Genomic DNA, 26,578 nt, shown 5'->3' with positions numbered 1-26,578 from the left:
ACCAATCCAAAGCCAGGAGCCCGCAGCCTCTTCTGTGTCTCCCAGATGGGTGCAGGGTCCCAAGGCTTTCGGTTCTCCTCAACTATTTTCCTAAGCCACAAGCAGGGAGCTGGATGGGAAGTGGGGCTCCCAGGATCCTGGAGCATACAAGGCAAGGACTTTAGCCATTAGTCACTGCGCAGGGCCCATATTATTCTAAGTTTATTGGGTTCGGAGTTTAGAACTTAGTTTAAAAAAAAAAAGCAATGTTGCTAAAAATAATATAATTTAAAAATATTTATTTTCATTTTACTTAAAAGGCAGAAAGTAAGGGGCTGGCATGGTTAATCCTCTGCCTGTAGTTCTGGCATCCCATACAAGTGCTGATTTGAGGACTGACAGCTCCACTTCCAGTCCAGCTCTCTGTTAATGGCAAGGGAAAGCTGCAGAGGATGGCGCAAGATGTTGGACTCCTGTCCCCAGTTGGGAGATCCAAAAGAGCCTCCTGGCTCCTAGCTCCTGGGCCAGCTCTGGTTATCACAGCTATTTAAGAAGTGAACCAGTTGATGGAAGACCTGTCTCTCTGTATCTCCCTCCCTGTCTAACTTTGACTTTTAAGTATAATGAATTTTTTGAAAAAGTGGAAAGAGAAAGAGAGAGCATCAATCCTGTTCACTCCTCAAATGCCTACAAAAGTCAGGGCTGGGCCCTGGAACTCAATCCAGGTCTGCTAGATGGGTGGCACCATCACCTGCTGCCTCCTGCTGTGCACATTAGCAGGAAGCTGGCTCTACAGTGGACGATCTAAGACTCAAACATGTGAGTCCCAAGTGGCATCCCAAACGATGTGCCAATACCTACCCTAGAATAATATTTATTGAAAATAGTGATACATCAGATTATTGCTTTATAAAAATGTGACTGTAGATTCAATGTGTAAAACTTCTTTAAGGAATCCTGATTTAAGAGAAGAAACCATTGCAAAAGTTTGCAGTAGCATTATTCATGAAAACTGGCATTTCATTGATTATGTATTGCTTTGGATTATCCAAGCCTCTGAAAGTACCCTGTTAAAAATATGGCTGTGACAATATGGGAAACTCTTCCTGGCTGATTGCAGGTTCTGCAGTGATTGGCGTCTTTTTGAATGATGAACTTTCTGTAGGAAGATAGCAGAGGAAAGCAGCCGTTGGTATGAAGCATCCTTAGGAGGTCAAGGGGAGTGCAGAGCAGACAAGGTGGAAGGTGATTGATGCTGTGTCAGAGACAGGGGCGAGATTGAGAGTCAACTGAATGGCTGCAACAAAACATGCAGGATGGAAGTGGAGAGAGCAAAGAAAATTGCACCTTTTCTATTTTCCTTCTAAAACAGTAGCAGAGGTCTCTCGGGTAGTACAGCAGAGAGGAGTTGAAAGCCATGAAAGGCAGGCTTCCTGCTCAATGCCATACAGTTTCCTGTAAAGTGACAGACAAGGCTTTGAACAGCTCTCACCCAGAGCCCAGTGGCTTTTGTCCTGTGACCTGTTTCTGTAGAAGAAAAAAAAAATGTCTGCTAACAGTTCTCAAGAGAAGCATTTAAAGATCCTTATGTGAGAAGAACAGCTTGTGAATGAAAACACAGTCCATGCCAGGAGCATCAGTTAATTGCATGTAATCCCATACTTTGTATTAGCAATGACTTGAGCAGTCCCCCAGCTGCTTATCAACCAATTGTTACACCTTTGGAAAAATTATTAAACTCTGAAGGATGTAAATTGAATTTTTTTATAAAAATATGTTTTGGAGATCATAATTATATGTAGAGAGGGAGAGATAGATTTTTGGTTCACTCCCTAGATGAACACAAAAGCCAACACTAGTGGCCTACGCCAAAACCAGGAACTCTGTGAAGCTCTCCTATATGAGTGGCAGGAGCCCAGACACTTGGGCCACTTCCCATTGCTTTGGCCATGCCATTAGCAGGGAGCTAGATTGAAAGTGGAGCAGCTGGGACTCAAATCAGCGCCCATATATGATGCTAGTGTTGGGCTTTACTTGCTATGCCACTATGCCGACCCTGTCCTTCAGATTTATTGGAGAAGCACAACATATTCTCCACTTTCTTTTCTCATGCTGTACATCTCAATTATTTAATTTAAAAATAATTTAAAAAAATTTTAAGGGGCATTGGTAAAAAGAAATCTTCGATCTTGCAAAGGCCATGACAACCAGGATTGGACTGGGCAAAAGCTGAGAGCCAAGAACTCAATCCATGGACTCTGATACTTGGACCATCTGCCTCCCAGGGTGCACATTAGCAGGGAGCTGGAATCGGGAGCAGAGCTGAGATTCAAACCCTAGGTGCACCTACATAGGATGCAGGTATTGCAACCAACATCTGAACCATCGAGCCCAATGCCTGTTGTTTTAAGTGGCATGCTCCCCACTTAATTAGGATACTGTACAATACCACTTACTGTTTTTTTCCAGATTTATTTTCTGATGTCCACCTGGCGTTTCCCATTGTGTGTTTTAATATTGCTTGCATAACAGTGAATTCTATCGAGATACCTGTACATATGCCAAGGCTCTTTTGGTTTCCGTTTCTGTTTAGTGTTTAAGTTATTCCTTTCTTTTTTCATTGTGGTAGTATTGTAATTATGCTAAGTCTAGCATTGACAGTTGTGTATATAATGCGTGTAGCAAGTGAGTGAGGTCTCTTGACCTAACCCTTTTGTTTCCTTCCTCCTCCCCCTCAGCTTCTTTGTAACCTGTTGCCACTGTTCTTTAGTACACATCTAAGTCCAGGCACTTCTCTTGCAGGAATGATGAAGCCAGCAGGACCTCTTGGGGCTGCTGCTCCTGGCATGATGTTGCCTCCAGGTCCCCCACCTCCTGGATCTAATCAGTTTGGCCAAAATGGAGGGCAGGCCTCCACTCATTCTTCCCAAAGGTGAGCTCACTGGATTCCAGCCCAAATGTGCAGACCTTATTCAGTTTGTTTGAGAAATACCTTCTAAACTTGTGTGTTGGCTGAAAACTTGACCTCTTGCTAATGTCTACATGCTTGAAAAGATCTGGAAAACTACCCCAGGACACAAAACACTTAGCAGAAAACCTAGCAAAGGAATTAAAACAAACAAAATACAGTTCCATAGGCTTAGGGATTCCACCTCCCTCCCCTATCTTATTACAATGGTATAGTCCTTCAGCAACAGTCACAAGTACATCGTTCTGCTGTTTAAGTCTATCCTGACATTGTATGTGTACGCAGTCGTGGAAAGTTCAGCATCCAGTTGTTAAGACATATTTAACAGTTTCATTGAGAACCCCTTTTTTATGTAGATGGTAGAGATGCATACTGTAATGTATCTTCATTTTTCAGTATGCTAGTCCTTTTTTTTTTTCTTTTTTTTTTTTAAGATTTATTTATTTTTATTGGAAAGTGAGATATACAGAAAGGAGGAAGGACACAGAGGAAGATCTTCCATCCACAGATTCATTCCCCCAACTAGCTGCAATGGCCAGAGCTGAGCTTATCCAAAGCCAGGAACTTTTTCCAGGTCTCCAATGCAGGTGCAGGGTCTCAAGGCTTTGGGCCATCCTCTACTGCTTTCCCAGGCCACAAGCAGGGATCTGGAATGAGAAGTGGGGCTGAGGGGACACGACTCAACACCCATATGGGACCCTGGCACATGTAAGGTGAGGACTTTAGCTCAGACTATTTCTAAAATTTACACAATAAGGTAAAGGAACTCTAGTAGGCAACATATGGGAGATTTTCAAAATATTAGTAAAAAAGTCAATTAATAGTTTATCTTTTTGTAAACATTTTTTTGTGATTTTTTTTATTATTATTTCACTTTATGACACGGTTCCATGGGCTCTGGAATTCCCCCAAGCCTTCCCCACATGCTGAATTCCTCCATATTGTTACAGTAGTATAGCTCGTAACCAGTCATAATTCCTTCATTGCGGGCATGGACCATGCAGAGTCCAGCATCTTATTGTCCAGATAAATTCAACAGTTTTATTGGGAGACCATCCTTGGTCTGAAAGTAGAGCTGGCAGAATATCATCCCCTCCAATGAAAAGCCACTACACAAATTCAGCAACAGGAAGAAACATACAACATCATAAAGTTAATTAACATGGTATTAAGTGACCAGTATGTTAGAAAATGCAAGTTCTTAACCACATCCTGTCACTACTTCATTAACATCTCAGTTTTAGTTTATGCATAACCAGCTGCTATAAATCTTAAAATGGTTATAGGGTACTATTCAGCTGTCTTGTGTCTTTTTTCATATTTATATTTAGCAGCTTATAGTATTCAAGCGTGATTTTTACTGAACTTCATGGATTTTAGGATAGTCCAAACAGGCTTTTACCTCTAAAAAGTCATATGTTAACGAGGAGCAGAATAGTTTTAGGAGGGGTGTGCAGACCCAGTGGCCTAGTGGCTTAAGTATCTAGTCTTAAAGTACATTTAAAAGTTACTTGTGTCATGTTGTCATTTTGAGTTATGTTTATTTTAGAATATTAATTTCTGATTCCTCAGATGCTGATGACATATCTATATTTCTTTTTTAAGATTTATTTATTTTTGTTTGAAAGGTATATTTACAGAGAGAAGGAGAGATAAGGAAAGAGAGATTTTCCGCCCACTGGTTCACTCCCTAACTGTCCACAAGCCAGAGCTGAGTCTGTCTGAAGCGAGGTGCCAAGAGAGTCTTTCAGGTCTCCCACATGGATGCAGGATTCCAAGCCCTTGAGCCATCCTCTACTGCTTTCCCAGGCCACAAGCAGGAACCTGGCTCTGGAGTACCCAGGACTAGAATTAGTGCCCATATAGGATGCCAGCACTGCAGGCAGGGGATTAACCTGTTGAACCATCATGCTACCCCCCCCCCAACACTTGTGCTGCTTAATAGAGTTTTGAATCGCCATATTAGTTCTTTCACAGAACTGAGCTAAGTGTCAATAAGTTAATCAGATTGTGACCACTGGTCCATTTTGTAAGTTGGATATAGCAGGCAGCAAGCCACGTGAAGGGCTTCCCAAAAGGCAAGAGTATAGGAAGACAACATAGGAAATAAGTTTTGTGTTTGTGTTTCTGATAAATCAAGGAAGCAGGAAGTTGAAAGCAGGCCTGGAGATGCCAAAGTATGAGATGTTTGAAATAGTTGGAGCCCACAACCTGCTTAAGGCACAATCCCCAGGAAGGGAGCCAGCGGCACACCTTGCCTGTTGAAGTCCCGTCACTGCTGGCTGGCACTGTGAGGTGTTGTTGCTGAGACCCAGGGTCAGTGCCAAGCCTTTGCAGTGTTTACTTTGGCCTTTCTCCAAGGATGGCCTGGAGGCTTATTGCCAAGGGCAATGAGCTGTTTCAAGGGTTGTAGAGCTGGATGCTGCAGTTGGGGGTAACCCTAAAAGTGAGTCTAGTTCCTGCCAATGATGAACCCATTTAACTTTTTATTCATTTATTTTTATGTGTTTTTCAAGCATAGAGAGACAAAGGGAGATTTTCCTTTTGGTAGTTCACTCCCTATAAGTCCACAATAGCCAAGCCAGCCTAGTCCATGTCAAAGTAAGGAAGTGGATCTCAGTTCATTTCTTCCTGGCCATGACCCAAATAGTTGAACTTGGCAACTGTTGCCTCCCAGAGTTCACATTAACAGCAAGCTACAGTTCAGAATGGTGCCAGGATTGGAACCTAGGCACTCTGATATAGAATGTGGTCATCCTAATCACTGTGCAAATGTTCACCTAAAGGTGAACCTGTTAGTTACCATTCAGGTCTCTGGTTTTTACCTTTGGAGATTGAATTGATTTTTTTCAATCATCAAGATTAATCTGTGGGGCATTCAAGAGTTTGGCACTTCCTGGCTGTTGTTTGTAGAAGTCATGTTTACCCCTGAGATGTGGCTGTGGGATGCGGAGGGAAGATGAATTCACGATGCAGAGGAGGGGTCTAGTTTGTTTTCAGTGTGACAATGACTGGGACTGGAGCAAGAAGTCAAATGACCTGACCCTGTTGCTTCTGTCAAAGGAGTGATGGAAGGGAAAAAGGGAAAGCAGAATGAGGACCAAGAAGTTGCTTCTGGGTCAAGCAGAGGGCTTACCACATGCTTGGACTCATTTACCCACTCATACATTGGGCAAATAGAGCTCCTGGTGCCCATGTAAAGAAGACTGCTCTGGAAAAATCCATTCTTGCTCATTTCCAGGCATCTCCAATGATATCAATATAACAGGATATGCAGAGATTAAATAACTAGCTTCAAGTGGTTCCTCCTATCCACCTGCATTGACTTGTTGCTTTTGGTTTACTGCTGCTGTTAAACTTGAATCGGGATGCTTAGGAGGAAACAGTTTACTCTGATCTCAGGGAGACCATCCTGGTGATTGTGAAATTGGGGCAGGGTCTGACACAGTGAGGAGGTAGATTGGAGAGCTGTGACATGCTGAGCAGTCTTGGTCCAGGTAGCTCCTCACTGAATCGGTGTCTTTGTTTACTTCTCTTAGCTGCAGCATTCAGAAGTGGTTGTGAAGAGCTTAGTGATGCTAACCTGCATGCAAAGGAACTTGCACTGTATCAGCGCCCATGAGAAACTCATGCTGTACACCGTGCCCATGAGCAACCCCTTACTTGTTGGCAGTTATCAGTAGTATCTCCACTGTACATGGAAAGGCCACCACAGCATGTCCTTGCTGTAGAGTTCAGTCTAGTTTCATGCAAGAATCTGCTTTTGTTATCACTCCCAAGGGTAGATTTTGTCCCATCTCTGTTGTTCCTACTATTTGAATATTGAGTTGAAGATTGGAAATGGGGTTTAGAAAATGAAAGAAAAAAATCAGAGAGTTGAGTATTTGGGGATAAGCTCCATGGCTCATTCTGCTTTACCCCGCTGGGACATGTTTCTGTGTCTGTGATGCGGCAAAGGGCACAGCGATTGTGCAGGTGAATCATATCAGTTCTATCAAAAAACAGAGCTGGTGTGAGGCTTTTCTTTATGGGTGAACAACATTCCATCTCCATCATTTGCACAGAGAGGATTGGCTAGAGGAATCTCTTAAGTTTGATTATATCTAAACCACCAACTAAGATGCAATTCAATCACTATGTTGATTTGAATTGAAAGTCTATACATGCTTATTTTTTAAATGATTGTTTCATAAAATTGAAAAATTGTACTTAATCATTTATTCTTTGAATCTCAGCTGAGGCAGAATGAATTTCTGACACAGTAGTGCTCAGGTCATCTAAGCTGGGTTAGTGCTGAGTAGAATAGAATCCAATAAGTAAAATCTACCCCCAACTCGATTTTTTTTTTTTTTTACTCTAACGGGGAAAATCAGTTTGTCAATTGTAAGTGGCCTATTTTGATTAAGAAATAATGAATTGACTCAGAGAAGGGACTTGGCTTCCCAAATGGAAGCTGATGTGTATGAATCACTACAAAATTGATTGTGATGGAAAAAGAGGCAACAATGAAAATAGGGGTTTTTTTTTCCCTTTAGTTTTCTTTTAAGTATGGAATACAACTATAGGATTTTATAGAGTTTTTATTTTTTCTAATTCTGTGTGCTAAGTATTTGAGATCCAAATTTTGTTTAAATCAAATACTGAAAAATATGTCATCTTATCCAACTTCCAGCAAACTTCAGCTGATCTCTCCTTTCTGGTACAGTTTGTTGCAAACTTGAAAATCAATGGTGTTTAAAGTTGATCAGGCCATACACAAGTGAATGAGCTCTATAGAGAGTTAAGATAAACTTGAGATAAACTTGAGGCCAAATTTGCATATTTTGTTAATCATCTGGTAGTCGTTTCTTTATGTACTGTGGTTTTGGTTTTTTTTTTTTTTTTTGGTGAATCGAAAATTTTTTGGCATTCAGTTAATTGATAAATGAAAACAGGTATTTAAATATTTCTCAGTTCAGAAACATGTAAAATAGAGGTAGCTGACATGAGAAATATTTAACTCTGTAGTATGCAATTTTTTAAAAGATTTATTTATTTTTATTACAAAGTCAGATTATATAGAGAGGAGGAGAGACAGAGGGAAAGATCTTCTGTCCGATGATTCACTCCCTAAGTGAGCACAATGACTGGTGCTGTGCCAATCTGAAGCCAGGAGCCAGGAACCTCCTCCAGGTCTCCCACACGGGTGCAGAGTCCCAAGGCCTTGGGCCATCCTTGACTGCTTTCCCAGGCTACAAGCAGGGAGCTGGATGGGAAGTGGAGCTGCCGGAATCAGAACTGGTGCCCATATGGGATCCTGGTGCGTTCAAGGCAAGGACTTCAGCTGCTAGGCCACGGCGGCAGGCCCTATAGTATGCAATTGTAATCACATTCCCTTTATAGTGGAGAAATTGGTCTTTCTGTTCCACTTGCTCATTTTTATGATTTAATAGCACATTAGATCTCTGTGTTGGGGGGAAGGGTTGCTGAGGACCTGGGTTCTTGCCCAGACTCATGACACCAGACATTCAGTGACTTTGGATAAAATAATTTGGCAAAGTAATAAAACTGAAAAATACTAAGCAAATTTTTGGGTAAGATTTAATTTACTTATATGAAAGGAAGAGTTGTAAAAAAGAGAGAGAGAGGGAGAGAGAGAGAGAGAGAGATGGGATTGGGGAACGGATGAGGAAGAGAAAGGGAGGGAGAAAGGGGCCTTCCATCTACTGGTTCACTTCCCAAGTGGCTACAGTGGCCAGGGATGAGCCAAGCCAAACCCAGGAGCCTGTAGCTTCCTTTAGGGTTTCTGCTTGAGAGCAAGGGTTTAAACACTTGGGGCGTCTTGTACAGCTTTCCTCAATACATTAGCAGGAAGATGGATCAGAAGTGGAGCATCTGGGATTGTAACCATCATCATTTGTATTTTTAAGATTTTTGGTTCATTTATTTTTCCTTTTTTATGTGTGAAGGGTTTTTTTTTAGCCAATTAATACCATTATTTTTAATTTTTATCAAAATATATATTTTTACTTTATTTGAAAGGAAGATTTAACAGAAACAAGGATCTTCCTTTCTCCGGTTCATTGCCTAAATGCTTACTAGCTTAACTACTGCCAGAGCTGGGCCAAGCTGCAACCAAGAGCCAAAACTCCACCTAGGTCTCTTCCCGGGGTGGCAGAGAGCCAAATGCTTGAGCTGTCACCTCCTGCCTCCCAGGGTGCGCATTATCAGGAAGTTGGATTGAAGGCAGAGGAACCTGGTCAGCATGCTCATATGGGACGTGGCTGTCTCCAGCTGTGTTGTAACCACTCTGTCATGCTCTTGCCTCTCCTCTTATTTTTAAATTGTTACAATTGCCTTTAAAAAGCCTAAACTGTTTAAGGCTCATGCCATTTAAGTTGCTCAGAAAGTAATCCTGTACTTGTGAATTTCTGAAAGTGTAATTCCTAGGACACATATTAAACAATGGATAATAATAAATAGGCATGTATGATTCAACAGTAATAGCTAATGATACATTCAGTCTGTAGTGTACATATTTAAACTGTTGTTACATTAAAAGAAAAAACCTCATAAGCTTTTTTGTGTGATAACTTCTATTTGAAATGTATTTGGTCCTCATCCTGCTTTAAAATACATCCCAGGCAGCTCTGAAGTTTAAATTAGGTGGAGAGTGCCTCAAGGCCTGTCCCTGCCTAATCCGTGCCTGATGCATGGAGCCAGACTTTGATAGTCTTTACAGGAGACACCATGCTCTGTATCAGTTAGAATACAGCAAAAGTGAAGCAGTCTGACTCAATTCAGGAGCACCTGAATTTTCTAAAGCTTTCTTTTACAGTTGAAAAGTAATTCCTGCAAATGTCATCATCTCATGCCTCAGAGAGTCTGTAGGCCTCCTCTGTCTCTGAGGATGTGCCTCATTTTGGTGGTTTTGTGCAATTTCCGTTCTGCAGATGGCTTGATTTTCACTTTCTGGCCATAAGCTACATGTTTATCCAAACACATTTTGTTTCCTAATCATCAGCTTAAAATCAACACAAAAAGTAAGAAAAGCTCCTATGATTTGATGTTTCAACGTCCACATTTGAAATGATTTTATCTGATCTGTATTGTCTATATAAAGAATGACTCAAAATTTTGTATTTTCAAAGTGGGTTTAACATTTGTCACACATTCTTGAAAGGTTTGGGATCTTCTTTTCTCTCAGACAACGGAATAGCACTTTTTCCCCCATGCACCCGCTGCTTTGCCAGCTTCCGCTTATCCAATCCCTGCTCTGTAAATGCACCTGCCTGCCTCCACACGTGTGTTCTCAGTGGGCAGGATGCTCAGGCTGTGTGCAAGGACTTCTTCCCCCAGGACCAAGGTACCAAAGAGGACAAAAATATTACTTCTTGAAAAACCAAATGATTTTTTCTTAGGAGCAATGGATTTATACAACCAGTATTCCCGTTTTAAAGTCAGTTTTCAGTAACCACAACAGGTTTCAAATCGGTGAAGGGAAGATTTATATTTTGCTCTGCATGTTTCACATTCAGTGTCATATAATTAGTTAGAGATAGAGAAGTTTCGCTGTGAAATGGTAACTTTTGTTATGTCCTTATGCTGATTTTCTCCCTAAAGTATGTAAAATGGTTGATCTAATTGTATTGGTCTTTTTAAAACTTTGACAGGATTTGACTGGTTTTTAATAGTATTTTGGGGTTCCAGCATTTTTTCATGCCAACTCTATGACTGTTTATAACTGATTGTTGATATAAGATAGTTTGTACTTCTGAGTCACAAGGAAAGACGTTTTAATTATCCATCCGTGTAATCTAAGGAGTAACTTATCATCCTTCTGGAAATGAGCTAAATATTGTACAGTATAGTAGCTTGAAGGTTAGATTGTGAGGTTTGTTTATAATAATTAGTAAGTTCAGAATATAAGGGCACAGGGCATTTGACACAGCAGTTAAGATACCTCCGGAATGCCAGCATCCCATACCAGAGTGGCTGGGTTTAAGTCACAGCTCCACTTCCTGTTTCAGCCTCTGTTATTGGGTATCCTGGGAGGCACACAGGAATCTGAAGTTTCTGGTTCCCTGCCACTCCAGTGAAAATAAATAAATCTTTTTAAAAATTTTTTGTTTTGAAAGATAGATAGTATAGAAAGAGAATAATCATAAAGGTACAGCCATAAAATTTTCGTTTTTTCTGATTTCTGCTGACCATTCACCTTAGTATAAATAAGGTGACAGTGAGTTCAATCTTCCGAAATAGATTTCCAGTGCTGATTCCATGTTCAGTGTAAGAATATTCATGATACGTTTTTAAGTTCACATCACGTTTAATTTAAAATTTAACCTACCATATCATTCATTCGTCTAGTGTTCACTAGGTGGGTTAAGTTGATCTTACAGGTTATTAACATTTTGGTTGCGTGTCATTTGCTTATCATCGATACCCTACTTTTCTCTTTCAGATTTCCAGGCCCTCCACCTGTCAGTAATGCGGCTTCCTCTTATGCACCGTACCAACCATCTCCACAGTCGTCTTATCCAAGTCCTGTGTCCACTTCGTCCATTACCCAACTGGGCAGTCAGTTGGGTGCTATGCAAATCAACAGCTATGGTAATAGTGTCATTATCACTGACTGCCTGTGTTGTGAACAGTATGAATGAGAACAGTTGTCTTCATTTTATGACTATAACACACAATAATCAAGTAGTGTTTGGATATTTTTATATTAAGCATGACTGTAATTCTCCCTGCATTATGCTGTACTTGTTTGAAAAAACGTGAAGAATCCTTGGAATACCTTACATTCAACTCTAGACTAATAAAAAGCGGGAAATACCAACCTCACAAATGAACATTAGAACAGTGAAGTTATTTTTAAAAGTAACAAGTGTCATTTTGACTACATATAAGTATAGTGGTTAACATATTTTAACCACATATAAGCCCCCACGTATAGTGTGGGGCTTCCAAATGAAAAATACAATATTCTGTATTTCACAGTGCACTTTGGTCACTTTCAGATCCCCAGAAGAATGGAAGCTCAGAGGTGAGGCAAGGGGAAGAATAGGTGAAAAGAAAATTGCAGTGCTGAGCCGCGGGTGGATGGAAATGCAGGATGTTGAAGGAGCCAGAGGTGCTACACTGGCACCACAGCACAAGCAGGCATTTGTCCTGAGGAGGAATGTTTCCATATTATACACATTGGCTTTTGGAAGAATTGGCGGAAATCCCTCTAAGTCTTTTCTTTTACTGATTTCAAGATAGATAAGTCTCCAAAGAAGCAACCTAGTTTTACACAGTCAAAGCAAAGCAAGTGGTCTGGTGTTTATTAGCTTTATCCTGTACAACTAGAAGGCATGCCAGGGACAGGACTTCTATCTCATTATTTCTACCTAGCTCTGAAATTCATTTGATTAGGTCAGCACAGAATCTGAAGAATTTTTATTTAGCATAGAAACTACCAAGATAGTGCTCATTATGTAATAAAAGCTTCCTCTCTATGACTTTTCTAGATTGTATAGCAGATAGTTACCTTAGCTAATACATGTATAATGCAATATAAGGATATATTTTAAATGTGCTTTTGCCTTTTTAAAATCTTCTACTTGGGACTGACACGGTAGCCTAGCGGTTAAAGTCCTTACCTTGTATGCTAATCCCGGCAGCCCCACTTCCCATCCAGCTCCCTGCTTGTGGCCTGGGAAAGCAGTTGAGGATGGCCCAAAGCCTTGGGACCCTGCACATACATGGGAAACCTAGAAGAGGCTCCGGGATCCTGACTTCAGATAGGCGCAACTCTGCCCGTTGTGGCCACTTGGAGAGTGAATCAACGGACAGAAGATTTTCCTTTCTGTCTGTCCTCCTCTATGAATATCTGACTTTCCAATAAAAATAAAAAATAAATCCTTAAAAATAATCCTCTACTTCTGTAAAATGCCTCAAATGGTGTTTCAATCTGTTTCTGAATGAATATTTCAGTTTGTACTGAGAAAAAATGTCATTTGTACAAGTCTGCTCTTGCTTTATGTTGGGAGGACAAGTACCTCTGACACATACTTTGTAGATGCCAGAGTTGAACTGTAGTGCTAAGGTGGGCTGCTCTTTCCTGTGCAGGATCTGGCATGGCTCTTCCCAGCCAGGGTCCTCCTGGCCCTCCATCATCATCATCATTCCAGGGTCCTCTGCGACCTCCACAGCCATCCATTTTGCAGCCTGGATCTCAAGTTCTGCCGCCACCACCAACCACACTAAATGGCCCTGGGGCCTCAGCTGCTCCTCCCGCAGCCCAGTTCCAACCCCCTCCTCTTCCGGGCCAGGCCATAGGCCCTGGATTACCTCCACAGCACGGTAAGGTGAACCGCAGGGTGGGCCTTGGATTGCCTAGGGGATTCCTGAATTGGGATCAGCTTTGTTGTAGTGTTTACTGTTCATCTATCACTCACTGTTAAGGCATGGTGATTTTGAACAGTGGCACGTAAGTCAAGGAAAGGGAACTGTGGATATTCACACTTGACTTCTGCTTTAATTAACAAGATGGAAAGTACAGTATGCTTCACAATAACGTGCAACCATCACATTTGTCTGGGATTTGGGACTGTAATCATTTATTTAAAAAAAATTTTTTTTTCTTTTGAGCAGCCAACTATGGCCCCCAGATGGCAGGCGCACAACTTTCCTACCCAGGAGGCTTCCCCGGAGGTCCTGCACAGATGGCAGGCCCCCCACAGCCCCAGAAGAAGCTGGATCCTGACTCCATCCCCAGCCCAGTAAGGACCCTTCCCACTTAGAGGGGCCACCCACCAAGGACCGTTCTTCCTTCACTTTTCTCAGAAACTTCACTTGGCTTTACTCTGTCATTTATTGTAGAAGTTAGCAAGTGCTTATTGCATGCAAAAGTCTTCTCTTATGTGTGTAGGGCAGGGGCAGGTTAGGATTAAGAGCATCCTGGCGGAGGGGTCTCTGTAGAATGGAACAAATAGATTTCTTTCTTTTTTGGTATGTAAATTTGTCTGTCTTGATGTTTATCTTGACGTATTGGTAGATGTTTATATTGATATATCAGCAGAATCTGTTGCTGTTTGAGGAATGATTAGCAATAGGAGTATAAACATGCTGTTTTAAATGATTGAAGAGCCATTTACCCTGGGGTGTATAAAAGTATAAAGTATTTTGCACATGTAAAAACACTTCATGTGAAGCTGGAACTGTAACTTTTATGCTCAAGTAATTTTCTTGAGATGGGGGTTGCATCTATTTCAGGGCATGTTATAGTTTGTTAACTATTAGATATCTAAACAAAACAGATCCTGGCTGATAGTATGCTTTTGTGTATTTGCTAAGTGAATGAATGAATGAGTATTGACAATGAAAGAAAAAATCAGTAGATGCTGTGTTTCATCTAAGACCCTTAAAAATCTGCATGTGAGTCAGTCCATCTGGCATTGCGATGAAATAGCAGATGGAGCCTGTTTATGTTTTTGTTACCAGAGTTGTATGCCTTTACTAGCTAAATAAATAGTTCCTTCTGGGAAGAATGAGGTACATATCAGATTGACTGAACTCTTGCTGTACTTCAGGATTGAGTGAGGTGCACGTTACAGTGATTTTGGATGGTAGGCCTAACGAAATTTTCTGAGGACTCAGAATTGTTCCAAAGTTGAGCTTTCTATCTTGCTTTATCTCACCTTAATTCTGCTTTCAGCAGCCTTTCTCATATGGCTCACACATCTTGTTTTCCTCTTATTCATTGATCTAAAAAGAAAAACTTTTAAAAATTCAATTATTAGGGCCCAATGTGGTAGCCTAGTGGCTAAGTCTTCGCCTTGCCTGTGTCAGGATCCCATATGGGTATCAGTTTGTGTCTTGGATGCTGCACTTCCCATCCAGTTCCCTGCTTGTGGCGTAGAAAAGCAGTAGAAGTCCCCAAAGCCTTGGGACCCTGCATCCACACAGGAGATCATGAGGACACTCCTTGCAGCCGCTTGGGGAGTGAACCAGTGTACAGAAGATCTTTCCTCTGTCTCTCCTCCTCTCTGTAAATCTGCCTTTCCAATAATAAGTAAATAAGAATCTTCAAAAAATTAATTATTAGGAGATAGAATGAGAAAGTCAGGCAGGCAGATTTCCCTATCCACTTGTTCTCTTCTCAAATATCCATGACAGCCGGAAAGGGCAGAGGCTCCTGAGCTGGGAATTCAAACCAGGTCTTCCACAGAAGTGAAGGACCCCTGTCACCACTGTTGCCTCCCAGGGTTTGCATGAGGAGTAAGCCGGAGTCAGAATCCAGAGCTAGGTACCCTGTGAACCCAGCTATGCTGACAGGAGCTACCGACGTCCTAACTGCTGTGTTCACCATAGCATCAAATGCCTGTGCCCAATTCTTCCTCTCTTGGAGGAGTATTCCTTTCATAGCAGATAAGTATGAAGATAATTCCCGTGCCACATCTTGTGAAGGAAAGAGAAGTTCATGCCTTTTAAGATAGCTTTGGTATTGTCATTTGGATGACTGTCATTTAACGTAACTGTCCACACACCAAGTCATTGTAAGAAGCTCAACTGAAATTTCTGTAGGTTGTTTCATGTCCAAGACTGATCTTCAAGAACAGTAAGTTGAAAGGCTCTAATATGTTTTTAGAAATTGCTAGAAATACTGCATGAGCATTTCTTATCTTTGTTTTAGCCAAGATATAGGTTAATTTAGTAATATACTTCTTTTATTTTAAAGATTAATTTATTTTCTTTGGAAAGGCAGTTTTACAGTGAGGAGAGACAGAAAGATCCTCCATGTGCTGGTTCACTCCCCAACTAATTACAATGGCTGAAGCTGAGCCAATCCAAAGTTAGGAGACAAGAATTTCTTCTGGGTCTCCTAAATGGACTCAGGAGTCCAAGGACTCAAGCCATCCTCCTCTGCTTTTCTAAGCCATAGCAGTGAACTGGTTGGGAAATGGAGCAGCTCTGACTGGTACTGGAACTCATATGCGATGCCAGTACCTGCAAGAAGATGATTAGCTAGTTGAGCCCTTGCACCAATCCCAATATACTTACTTCTTACTATCTTATAATATCTGGAGATTTGAAATTTATAAGTGAACGATTTAGAAATAAAAATATTGACCTTTGGAGACTTTGTTCACTATATATTCAATATATTAGCCATACTAATACAAGTTCATTGCCTTTTGCCATATTTTTAAAATTTTTGGCTGTTTGTCAAAATTTTTGACTCTTTGTCTGTTGAAATGATCCAGTAGTAGTTGACAAAATAAAAACCATCCTAATTTTGAATAAACCTGATTGTGTTTGTGATCAAAATGTAGGATGTAGCGGCTAGCATTTCGTGTGATAGATTAAGCCACAGCCTACAGTGTGGCATCCTGTATCATGGTGCCAATTTCATTCCTGCTGTGCCACTTCTGATTTAACTCCTTGCTAACATACCTGGGAAGGCAGCAGATGATAGCCCAGGTTCTTGGGCCTCTGCCACCATGCGGCTGCTCTAACTATTTGGGGAAATGAACCAGTGGATGAAAGATTTTCTCTCTTCTTTCTTTCTGCCTTTCAAATAAGTAAGCTCGTAAAATATGTAGAGAATATAATAATTGTGCTTTAATTGCTCTGTTTGCTTCTTGCCTCTGCCTGTGGCAGCTCTTAGTCTTGTCTGTGTTTTACAGTAACAATGTCTGGAACATATGTGTCTATTTATTTAGTAATATTTCACACCCTACGATATGAGGAGCATTAAGAAAGGCAGGCTAACTCCATCACTGACATTGAATGAAACCAGTGCCAGCTGGGGCCTGGACTGGGCGTGATAGGAGGGAAAAACAGGCAAGGGAACAGTGCATGAAAAAGGCAATTTTTGTATTAATTGTGTATTTGTCAAAAGTTGCCAAGTTCCTTATTCCATTTTGGACACACTGTTCATTTCTGTCTTTATCTCTCTCTTCTTACTCTTTTTTTCCATTTGTTCTTTTGTCTGTTGTTTCTTTTCTCCTGTGATGAAAGAAGAGAAGGAGAGAGGAAACAATCATTGCAATTCCATCTGTTCGTCTTGATTCTATAGCAGCAGATTTTGTTCTTAATTTCCATCCCCAGAAAACTACAACAGAAACATACATTTTCAAACATTGTATTGTTCCTCAACAAATGTTTTTATTTGTTTACTTACTCACTTGGAAATCTGAGTTGGGTCTGGCATGGTCGCATATCTAGCTAATCCCCCACCTGCAGTGCTACCCATATGGGCGCCAGTTCATGTCCAGCTGCTCTACTTCCCATCCAGCTAATGGCCTGGAAAAGCAGCAGAGGATGCCGTGGGCCCCTGCACCCATGTGGGAGACTGAAAAGGATCTACCAGTTTCCAGCTTTGGTTCAGCTCAGCTCTGACTGTTGCAGTCATTTGAAGAGAGAGAAAAAGGAGAGGAGAAAAGAAGAGTAGAGTTACAGGGCTGTGGTGGCATAGCAAGCTAATCTTCTGCCTGCAGCTCTGCCATCCAATATGGGGGACAGTTTGAGTCTCAGATGCTCCACTTCTGATCCAGCTCTCTATTTATGGCCTGGCAAAGCAGTGGTGGGTGAACCAAGTTCTTGGGCCTCTGAACCCATGTGAGAGACCTGGAAGAAATCCGAGCTTCAGACAGGGCCAGCCCTGGACATTTGGGGAATGAGCTAGTGCATTGAAGATATTCTCTCTCTCTCTCTCTCTCTCTCTCTCTCTCTCTCTCTCTCTTTCAAGTAATTACCGAGAAAGAGAGAGAGATCCATTCATTTACTCCCGAGAGAGATGTGGGAACACACACACAGAGAATCTTCCATCCATTCATTCACTCTCCCAGATGGCCACAGTAGTGAACCAGATTAAAGGCATGAACAAGGAGCTTCTTCCAGGTCCTTGATGGGATGACAGGGGTCAGACATCTGGGCCATCTTCCACTGCTTTCCTCAGGTTATTAACAGGAAACTGAGAAGTGAAGCACCTGGAATGTGAACTTGCACCCATATGGGATGCCAGTGTCACAGGTGGCAGCTCTCTGTGCTGTGCCACAGTACTGGCCCCAACAAATGTTTTTGAATGTTTCAAATTCCTATGACAGGACTTAGGAATTTTTGCTCCTGTTGCTTTCTGAGGAATGGGTAAAAACTACATAGAAACTATACTTTTCTCATATTTCAAGAGCAGGAATGTTGAAGGAGAAAATTGAAAATTTGAAGAGTTAAGGCTTTATTAGATCATATAATATCAATGATTTTTTTCTGAATCTTACAAAAGCAAAGTAGAATAGTGTGTTCTGAATGAAAATTTGATCTGAAGTGAGCACACAACATGCCTATTTTGTGTGAATGAGTGTGTGTGTGTGTGTGTGTGTGTATGCATGAGAGAGAGAGAATGACAGGAAGGAGAGGCGGGCGCGCAGGGCCCTTTTGGGTGTTAGAAAGCATCTCAATTTACTGTAATTCACTCTTGACGTCTTTACAGATCCAGGTGATCGAGAATGATAGAGCCACCAGAGAAGGACAAATTTATGCCACCAACACAAGAGGCCAAGTCCCTCCACTCGTCACCACAGAGTGTGTGATACAAGACCAAGGTACTTATTTTATTATTTATTTATTTATTTATTTTTGTATTGGAAAGGCGGATATACAGAGAGAAGAGACAGAGAGGAAGATCTTCTGTCCGATGATTCACTCCCTAAGTGAGCACAATGGCCCATGCTATGCCGATCTGAAGCCAGGAGACTCTTCCGGGTCTCCCACGCGGGTGCAGGGTCCCAAAGCTTTGGGCCGTCCCTCAACTGCTTTCCTGGGCCACAAGCAGGGAGCTGGATGGGAAGCGGGGCTGCCGGGATAGAACTGGTGCCCATATGGGATCCCGGGTGTGCAAGGTGAGGACCTTAACCACTTGTGCCACCGCGCTGGGCCCAGGGTACTTATTTTCAGTGAGATTTTTGATGTGGGGATTTTAAAATTTCTTACCACATTCAAAACCAACTATTATGGGAGCCAGTGTTCTGGAGTAGTTGATGAAGCTGCTGCCAGCAATGTCAGCATCCCATATGGGTGCCAATTTATATCCCTATGGTTCCACTTTTAATTCTGCACCTTGCTAATAGCCTGGGGAAGCAATGGAAGATGGCCCAAGTGCTTTGGCCCCTGCTGTCCACATGAGAGCCCTAGAAGAAGTTCTGGCTCCTGACTTAACCTTAGCCCAGTGCTGGCCGCTGTGGCCATCTAGAGAGTAAAGCAGCGGATAGATCAATCTCTGTCTTGCCTCCTCTCTTTCCCCTTCCCATCCTTCGCATCCCTTCTTCTCTCCCTCATTCCCTGTAATTCTGACTTTCAAATGCAAAAATGAATCTTTTAAAAAAGTAAAACAACTCTTCTGGGCCTTTCCGTGCAGTTATTACTACTGGGAAATCCCATTGTAACTGATAATATGGAAAAACTAACTTTCCTCTAGTCATTCCAATACTGAGAAAGTGCCGTCAACAGAGTTCTATTCTGTTTATGGAAGTCTGGAATGCTTTTAGGTGATGTATATGCTTAAGGAAAAGCCTTGGGGGCTGCACTGTGGCATAATGAGTTAGGCCACTACCTGCAGCATCACCATCACATATGGGTGCCAGCTGTTTTACTTTTGAGCCAACTCCCTGCTAATGCGACTGGGAAGGTACTGGAGGCTGGCCCAAGTGTCCCCTGCACCTTCCTGGAGGTCTGGAAGAAACTCTGGTCTTCTGGCTTCGGCCTGACACAGTCCAGGGAGTGAACCAGCACATGGAAGAGCTCTCTTTTCTCTTGGTTTCTCCCTTTCTGTGTAACACTGACTTTCAAGTAAACAAACAAATCTTTTAAGTCTTTTTTTGTGATGTGTAGATTTCAGTTCATGCTCTACTGTGTTTTAATTTATTGACTGTATTAGAAACCCAGCAGCTTTAACACAGGTAGAGCAGTGGGGGACTGAACAGTTGAGGCATCAACAGACTTGAGCTGGGCCCAGGGACGTTTTTCAAAGAATTTGATTTCTGGTTTCCCATGTTTAAACTGGGATGACGAGAGGCTGGACCTTTTTATTGTTGATTCTGTTCCATACCTACTGTCACAGAATCGATCCGTCAAACCTGTGAACGTTTTCCTCTGTATTGTTTTTTTTTATTTTTTTTTAAGATTTATTTTTATTATTTTTTTATTGGAAAGGCAGATATACAGAGAGGAAGATCTTCCGTCTGATGATTCACTCCCCAACTGAGCATAATGGCCGATACTATGCCAATCCGAAGCCAGGAAACTCTTCCTGGTCTCCCACATAGGTGCAGTGTCCTAAAGCTTTGTGCCGTCCTCGACTGCTTTCTTGGGCCACAGGCAGGGAGCTGGAAGGGAAGCGGGGCTGCTGGGATTAGAACCGGCGCCCATACGGGATCCCGGGCGTGCAAGGCGAGGACCTTAACCACTGCGCCACCGCGCCACCGCGCCGGGCCCTGTATTGTTATAGATTAAATTTACAGTCTGATTGAATTCTGATGTCCAAGATTCTGTGTGTACCATTTAAAGTCTTATACATTCAATTTGAGAAGCAGAATGTCAGTGTTTAAACAGGTATTTTGCCTCATCTCAGAGTTGCTGGGCTAGCCAAGTTCAAGCTGGAACAGCCCTGCCTTCAGTCCTTCCTTGGTGCAATACACAGAGTTGATCCATACAAAGCAGACAGCACAGCAAGGTGGAAGGGGCGTCAGTGGGGAGACTCCAGGCTTCCCTCCCTACTGTCTGCACAAGCACTGCTCCTCCCACCTCTCTAAGCCTCAGTGCCTCCGTCTGTAACACGTAAGGATCCAGGCCTGCCCTTCAGTACAGTGTACAGATCAGAGGTGACTGCTTGCCTCACGTGTGCCTTTTGTGTGTGTAAAGGGCTTGACAAGTGAAAGGTCTGATATGAATTATAGTGATGTGATTGTTACAGATATTATTAATATTTAAAACAATTCAGACCACCTCTTTTATTATTCTGGAAATAATTTGGTCTTCATTACTTACTGAACCAATCCAAATTAGTCAGGTGAGTCATAAATGTTATGCATTTAAAATGTGGTAGATGATAGATTAGAACTTTTTTCTGCCATTGTGACCAGCAAGAATGGCCACTGTGTTTTAACCTAATGATGAATGTTATGTAGGTTTTTTATATTCATTTCTTTAGTATTTTAAATATAAAATGCTGCTTGAGGATGTTTTCAGCCTACAGAACATTCCTGATCAGCCCTGTGTCCAACCAACTTCTTCGTTTTGAACTTTCTCAGTGATACCAGACTCTTTCTTCTCATGTCTAATTCTTGTTTTGTGCTATTTTCTTTGTCACAGATAAAGGACTATTTTGTCACCACATGCCCCTACAAATGTACCTGGTATCTAGAGCAGTGGTTGCCAAGAAATATGTACTGAATGTAATGTCAGGAAGTAAAACTCTCACTCCTTTGCTTCAGAAATTCCTAGTTCTTGCAAACCCCGTTAAAATTCTGTCTCTGAAATCTTTGCACAGTTTCTTCCTCCATAGGACTTCCTGTGTGTCCTGCCCTGTCATGTTATATTTTAGTACAGTTTAAGCTTGTCTCTCCCACTAATCTATGAGCTGTCTGCAAGCAGGACTCCAATTGTTCATTCACTCATACCTGCATGCACTCAGAAACTGATTTACTCAGTCTCTATTCTAAACCTGAGATCAGTAATATAATGCAAAATATACAAATTGAAATTATTTTGTAAGTGCTGGCCATATACTAAGGCAATCTTCAAAGAATTTTATATGAACTAATTAATTTTGTCTACTCTATAACTTTATAAGCATTTGTATCATCCCTACAGACTGGAAAACTAAAGCACAGGACACTTAGGTGGTTTCCTCAAGAGCCTAGCTGGTATGAAGCAGAGCTTGAATTAAGAGGCCTGATGTTTTGACTTTAGTGCCCGTGTTCTTAGGCACTCACTTCACTGCCCCTCTTTGCACATAAAAGTTGCTTTATGCCCCTTCAAATGTGCAAGTATTATCTAGTAATCGAAGAGTTAAAAACTCTTACTAGAGAAATAGAAGATGCAATTATTTTTTAATGAAAGAGCAAGAGATAACTAAATATCAATGCAGTATGATATATATTCAAACAGAAGAATAAAATGCATATTACAGGGCCAACCTGAATGTAAAGGCATTGCGCCTGCTGTGCTGAGACCTGAGTGAGAAAGTGTAAGCCAGAGGGGCTGGGAAGGCAGGATGGAAAAGGGCTCTGAAGCAGAGGGGATAGAATACGCTGGAGTAGAGTGGCAGGGACAGCATGTGTTTGCTACATTTTGAGGCTTAGACATTTTTGTAATTAAATATATGCATATACACATGGATATGTGCATATGTATGTATCAAAAAATTGTTTTTTTAGTGTGCAATTACCTCAGTAGTATTGTACAATGATTTCTATTGCCCATTTCTCAGATGTTTTTATCATCCTGCACTGAAGCTCTCCACCTGCATGACAACTGTTTCCTTCATTTATCCAAAACTCCTAATAACTACTATTCTACTTTGCATCTGCATGAACCTGCCTTCTTTAAGTATCTCTTTTCAGCAGGTTTGTATAAAATTGGTCATTTTGTGTATGGTTTATTTCACTTAGTTATTTCAAGGTCTCTCTACCATATGGTGTATGCCAGATTTTCATTTCTTTTGAAGGTTGAATAATATCCCATGGCACATATGCACTCCATATTTTGTTCCTCTAATCTACTGAAGGACGTTTGGGTTCTTTCTACCTTTTGTCTCTTGTGAATAACACTGCTGTGAACATCGAGGCCCAGGTGTCTGTGTGAGTCCCTGATGTCAGTACTCTTGGTTGTATACTTGGAATTGCTGGATCTGTTTAGTGCATGGAAGAGTACAAAGGAAGGAAGAGAAAGAGCAAAAGGGACTAGTGAGGTGTCAGATATCAAGTCATCACTAGCTCTCCTTAGCCTGCAGTCAGCCTGCAGCTTGATGGGACAGCTGCCCTGAACTTGACCCAGTCTCCCTTTTGCTGTAACGCATTTTATCTGGCCTGGCTTAATTACCTGGTCTGGTAAATTTTCTAGAATCTCACGACATATTCAGAAAATTATAGACATGAAGAGAAGGAAGAGCCAGAGGGGACCTGGAATTTCAGTTGCTCAACTCTCCTGTTTTATAGATGTGACAACACTAAGGGAAGTTAAGTGACTTGCCCCAGGCCATGCATCTGGTTAGTGTCAGGACCAGTTAAGAAAAGCACTGACTCAGCTGTGCAGCTCTTTTGCCTGTGGCCATAGGATCTGCTTTGAAGGCCTCTTGCTCCTTGGCTTCTGTGCTGCTGACCATCTGTTAAGACCCTGGAGCTCATCCTCTGTTTATCACTTTCACTCAGTGGCAGAACCATTGGTTTCCTTATGGCAGTTCTTAATCTGTTGGCTCTTCTGTGATGCCGCACTGTGGTGCAGTTCACGTATCTTCATCATGACTCTCTCTGGTAAGACTGTTTCTAAGCTAGGGCAGGGTGCTTAGCTTCCTAAATGTCTGGTGAGATAATCTATAGACAATCTTCGATTGGATTATCCTATAAGGCTTGTTATTGAGTATTGAAAAGAGTTTTGCATCTTAATTCCTGAGGTTACTAAATTATCCACTAGAACTATACCCTTCAAGCTTAATTTTAAAAAAAATATCAATAGAGAAAGACCTGTGTCTTCTGGTTCACACCGCAAATGCTTGCACAAACCCTAGGCTGGACCAGATAAAAGGCAAGAGTTTGGAACTTCAAATGGTCCTCGCACTTGGATGACAGTGACTCAGGTATTTTGGCCATTATCTGCTGCCCCCTAGGTGTGTTAACAGGGAGCTGGATCAGAAATCCAGAGTGACCAGCACTTGAACCTGTAGTCTGTTGTAGGATGGAGGCATCCCAAGCAACAGCTTACCACACATGCTTACTACATGCATGCCCCAACTCCCACTTCTGATTATAAGTTTATAAAAGTGAACTTAACAGTGAATTTGCAGTTGCTTTTGTTCAAACTTCATTTTTTTCTGCTCGTTATCTTCCTGAAAAGAATATGTGTTGAGCTCCCTCAGATACATATTGTGTGACAGCAGATAAAGACAGCAGGAATTCTATTTCAGTGTATTATTGGTCATTGGTCATTTTTGACTAGTGAAAATTGAGTACAGTGGAAAATTTAAATGTAAAAATTCTTAATTTGTGGTCTGCTTAACATCGTGGGGTGGTGATAATAGATAATGAGAGTTTTTGTCTAAATATGAGTAAATGTTAATATGATTTCACACATATTTACAATATTTAATATTTCTTTTTCTTTTGTTTCTGCTTCCAAAGCTCAGTGTTTTCTTGACCTCTTGAAGCAGTAGACTAGTCTCCTCTCTAATTTTTCCTGTCCTGAGAAGATTGATGATAATCTTCAAATGTTTGTTATCATTTCATCATTCACAATTGGTCTCAAGTTTTCATCCGGCCTTCAAAGCTTTTATGACCTAAACCCAGCTTTTCTGGGATGCTGTGGAAAACTGACAGGTTCTTACCCCACTTTTTTCTGCTTAGTAACTCTCTGACCTTTGGCAAGTTTTTTAATCTCCTGGTGTCTCAGTTTCTTTCTCAGTAAAATGGAATAATGGGGCGCAGGAGGTGGGGGAAGGCAGAGGAGAAATCCCTGAGCCTAAGGAACTGTATCATGAAAAACATAAACAATAAGAAACTATATACTGTGATGCAAACAGCAGGTATGTTCCTTTTCCAATAGAGACTTAGAACCAAGGACAAATAAATGGTTAAAGCAATAGAGATATTTTGTTGGTCTTTTTTTTTTTAAGGGAATCAGGACAGTTTCAATGTGATAGAGTTATTGAGGGACCAAAATGAATTTATATACAACAGTATCATAATGATGCCCCATACTTTGCCTTGACCTTGTTAGTACCACAGTGCCTATTCCTCTCAGACCCCTGCATGTGCCCCCAAGACTGGATTCAGTCTGTGATCATGCTAATTTGACCTACACAGTACTTTGTTTTGTTTCTACTTGAATTAGCATGATATAAATTCAGAATGCTTTATGTCCAAATCCAAATTTCTAGTTTGACCTGAGAAAAGTGAGATCTGGGCATAGCACCTCGGAGGTGAGCAGAGTGGCCTCAGCCTGCTTTCCTCAGTCTACCCTTCTGTTCACTTGAGCCCTCCCTCTGTGCACGATCAAGGAAAGGCTTACACTCACACTGCAGTTGCTGTTCAAACTAGGACCCCGAGCTTGCCAGCACACCACACTCCCAAGTTCTTTCTCTTTTCCACTTTCCTCAGTGACTACCTGTAATACCTCCTCTCCTGTCTTTTGTTTTAACTGCTCCTACTTGTCCTTTCTGAAAAATTTGTACAATTAGAAAAGAACTTCCCAGGCCTGGCATGGTGGCCTAGGAGCTAAAGTCCTCATGTTGAACCCACAAGGATCCCATATGGGTGCAGATTCTAATCCCTGCGACCCTGCTTCCCATCCAGCTCCCTGCTTGTGACCTGGGAAAGTAGTCGAGGATGGCCCAAAGCCTTGGGATCCTCCACCCATGTGGGACAACTGGAAGAAGTTCCTGGCTCCTGGCTTTGGATTGGCGCAGCACCAGCTGTTGCAGTCTCTTGGGGAGTGAATCATTGGACAGAAGATCTTCCTCCCTGTCTTTCCTCATCTTGTATATCTGACTTTGCAATAAAAATAAATTAAAAAAAAGAACGTCTCTTGACCCACCATCCCTACTGTAACATGTCCTCCTGCATTCAGCCATCAGTGCTGCAGTCGAACGCCTTTCTCCCTCTTTATGCACCACTCAAAAATTACTGCTCAAGAATTTTCTTGTCTTTATCTTATATGATCACAATTTTTATGTATATAGAACTATTCCCATTTTTTAAATTTTTTTATGTTCAAAAATTTAAAAATATGTATATGATTCTTGATCTACTTTGTCAACTGTTCCTTTTTTCTTTGCTCAACTCTACAGCAAAATGTGAAAAAGTTATCACCTGTTAACTCTTACATTCTCTAAGCAGACTTGCCTCTTTGCTTTCCTCTGAAACTCTGTTATGGGTTCCCAGCCTTCTACACTAAGATGCTGAAGCCAGTGGCCATCCTGATTGGCAGCTCCACTGGCACAGATGACCAAACATGCCTTTTTCCTTGCTTGGCTTCCTTGTTTTATTACCAGTACTCCAGATTTTCCTTCTTTGGATTATCAGTCCTTGAACTACCTGCTTTCTCTTCCCCTGATCTCTTTATGTTGGAGACCTTCAAAGTTTGACCCTTGGTTTTCTTCTCTTTTCTGGATCCAATTATTCCGTTGGTGGTTTTAGCTCAGTTTCATGACTTCAGATACCATCTATAAGGATACTTCCAAAGGTTCATGTAAATAAAAGATAAGTGTATTTTAATGGAAAAATAAAAGTTCTGAAATCCTTTCATTTATATTTCATGAAAACCATTTTCTTTGGGCTTTCAAGAGTTCTTCAGATATGCTAAGAAATTCCAAATGTGTCCCTCTAGTGCAGACATGTCCAAATTCACATATCCTGTTGTCTCCGCAGCATTGCTGTTTGCATAATAGAGGTC

The 26,578-nt window shown here is 41.4% G+C and overlaps 1 protein-coding gene across 2 annotated transcripts in view; it reads left to right on the top strand.

Moving 5' to 3' along the window:
- The window catches only part of SEC24D (SEC24 homolog D, COPII coat complex component), a 112,422-nt gene that overhangs the window by 8,966 nt on the left and 76,878 nt on the right, over nt 1–26,578 (top strand). Inside the window, exons 3-7 of one of the 2 annotated variants that reach the window (XM_040967306.1) lie at nt 2,782–2,911; nt 11,391–11,539; nt 13,043–13,276; nt 13,568–13,695; nt 18,408–18,519. In XM_040967306.1, the coding sequence (XP_040823240.1) occupies nt 2,782–2,911; nt 11,391–11,539; nt 13,043–13,276; nt 13,568–13,695; nt 18,408–18,519 (753 nt within the window). Of the gene's footprint in view, nt 1–2,781; nt 2,912–11,390; nt 11,540–13,042; nt 13,277–13,564; nt 13,696–18,407; nt 18,520–26,578 lie in introns of both variants that reach the window. The other variant, XM_040967305.1, reaches the window with a different exon arrangement.

The sequence above is a fragment of the Ochotona curzoniae genome, unplaced genomic scaffold (genome assembly GCF_017591425.1).
Source record: "Ochotona curzoniae isolate NIBS_2020 unplaced genomic scaffold, NIBS_Ocur_1.0 scaffold_4506, whole genome shotgun sequence".
NCBI classification, from domain to species: domain Eukaryota; kingdom Metazoa; phylum Chordata; class Mammalia; order Lagomorpha; family Ochotonidae; genus Ochotona; species Ochotona curzoniae.
The sequence above is the reverse complement of the archived record's forward strand: the minus strand, read 5'-3'. Positions and strand labels throughout refer to the sequence as shown.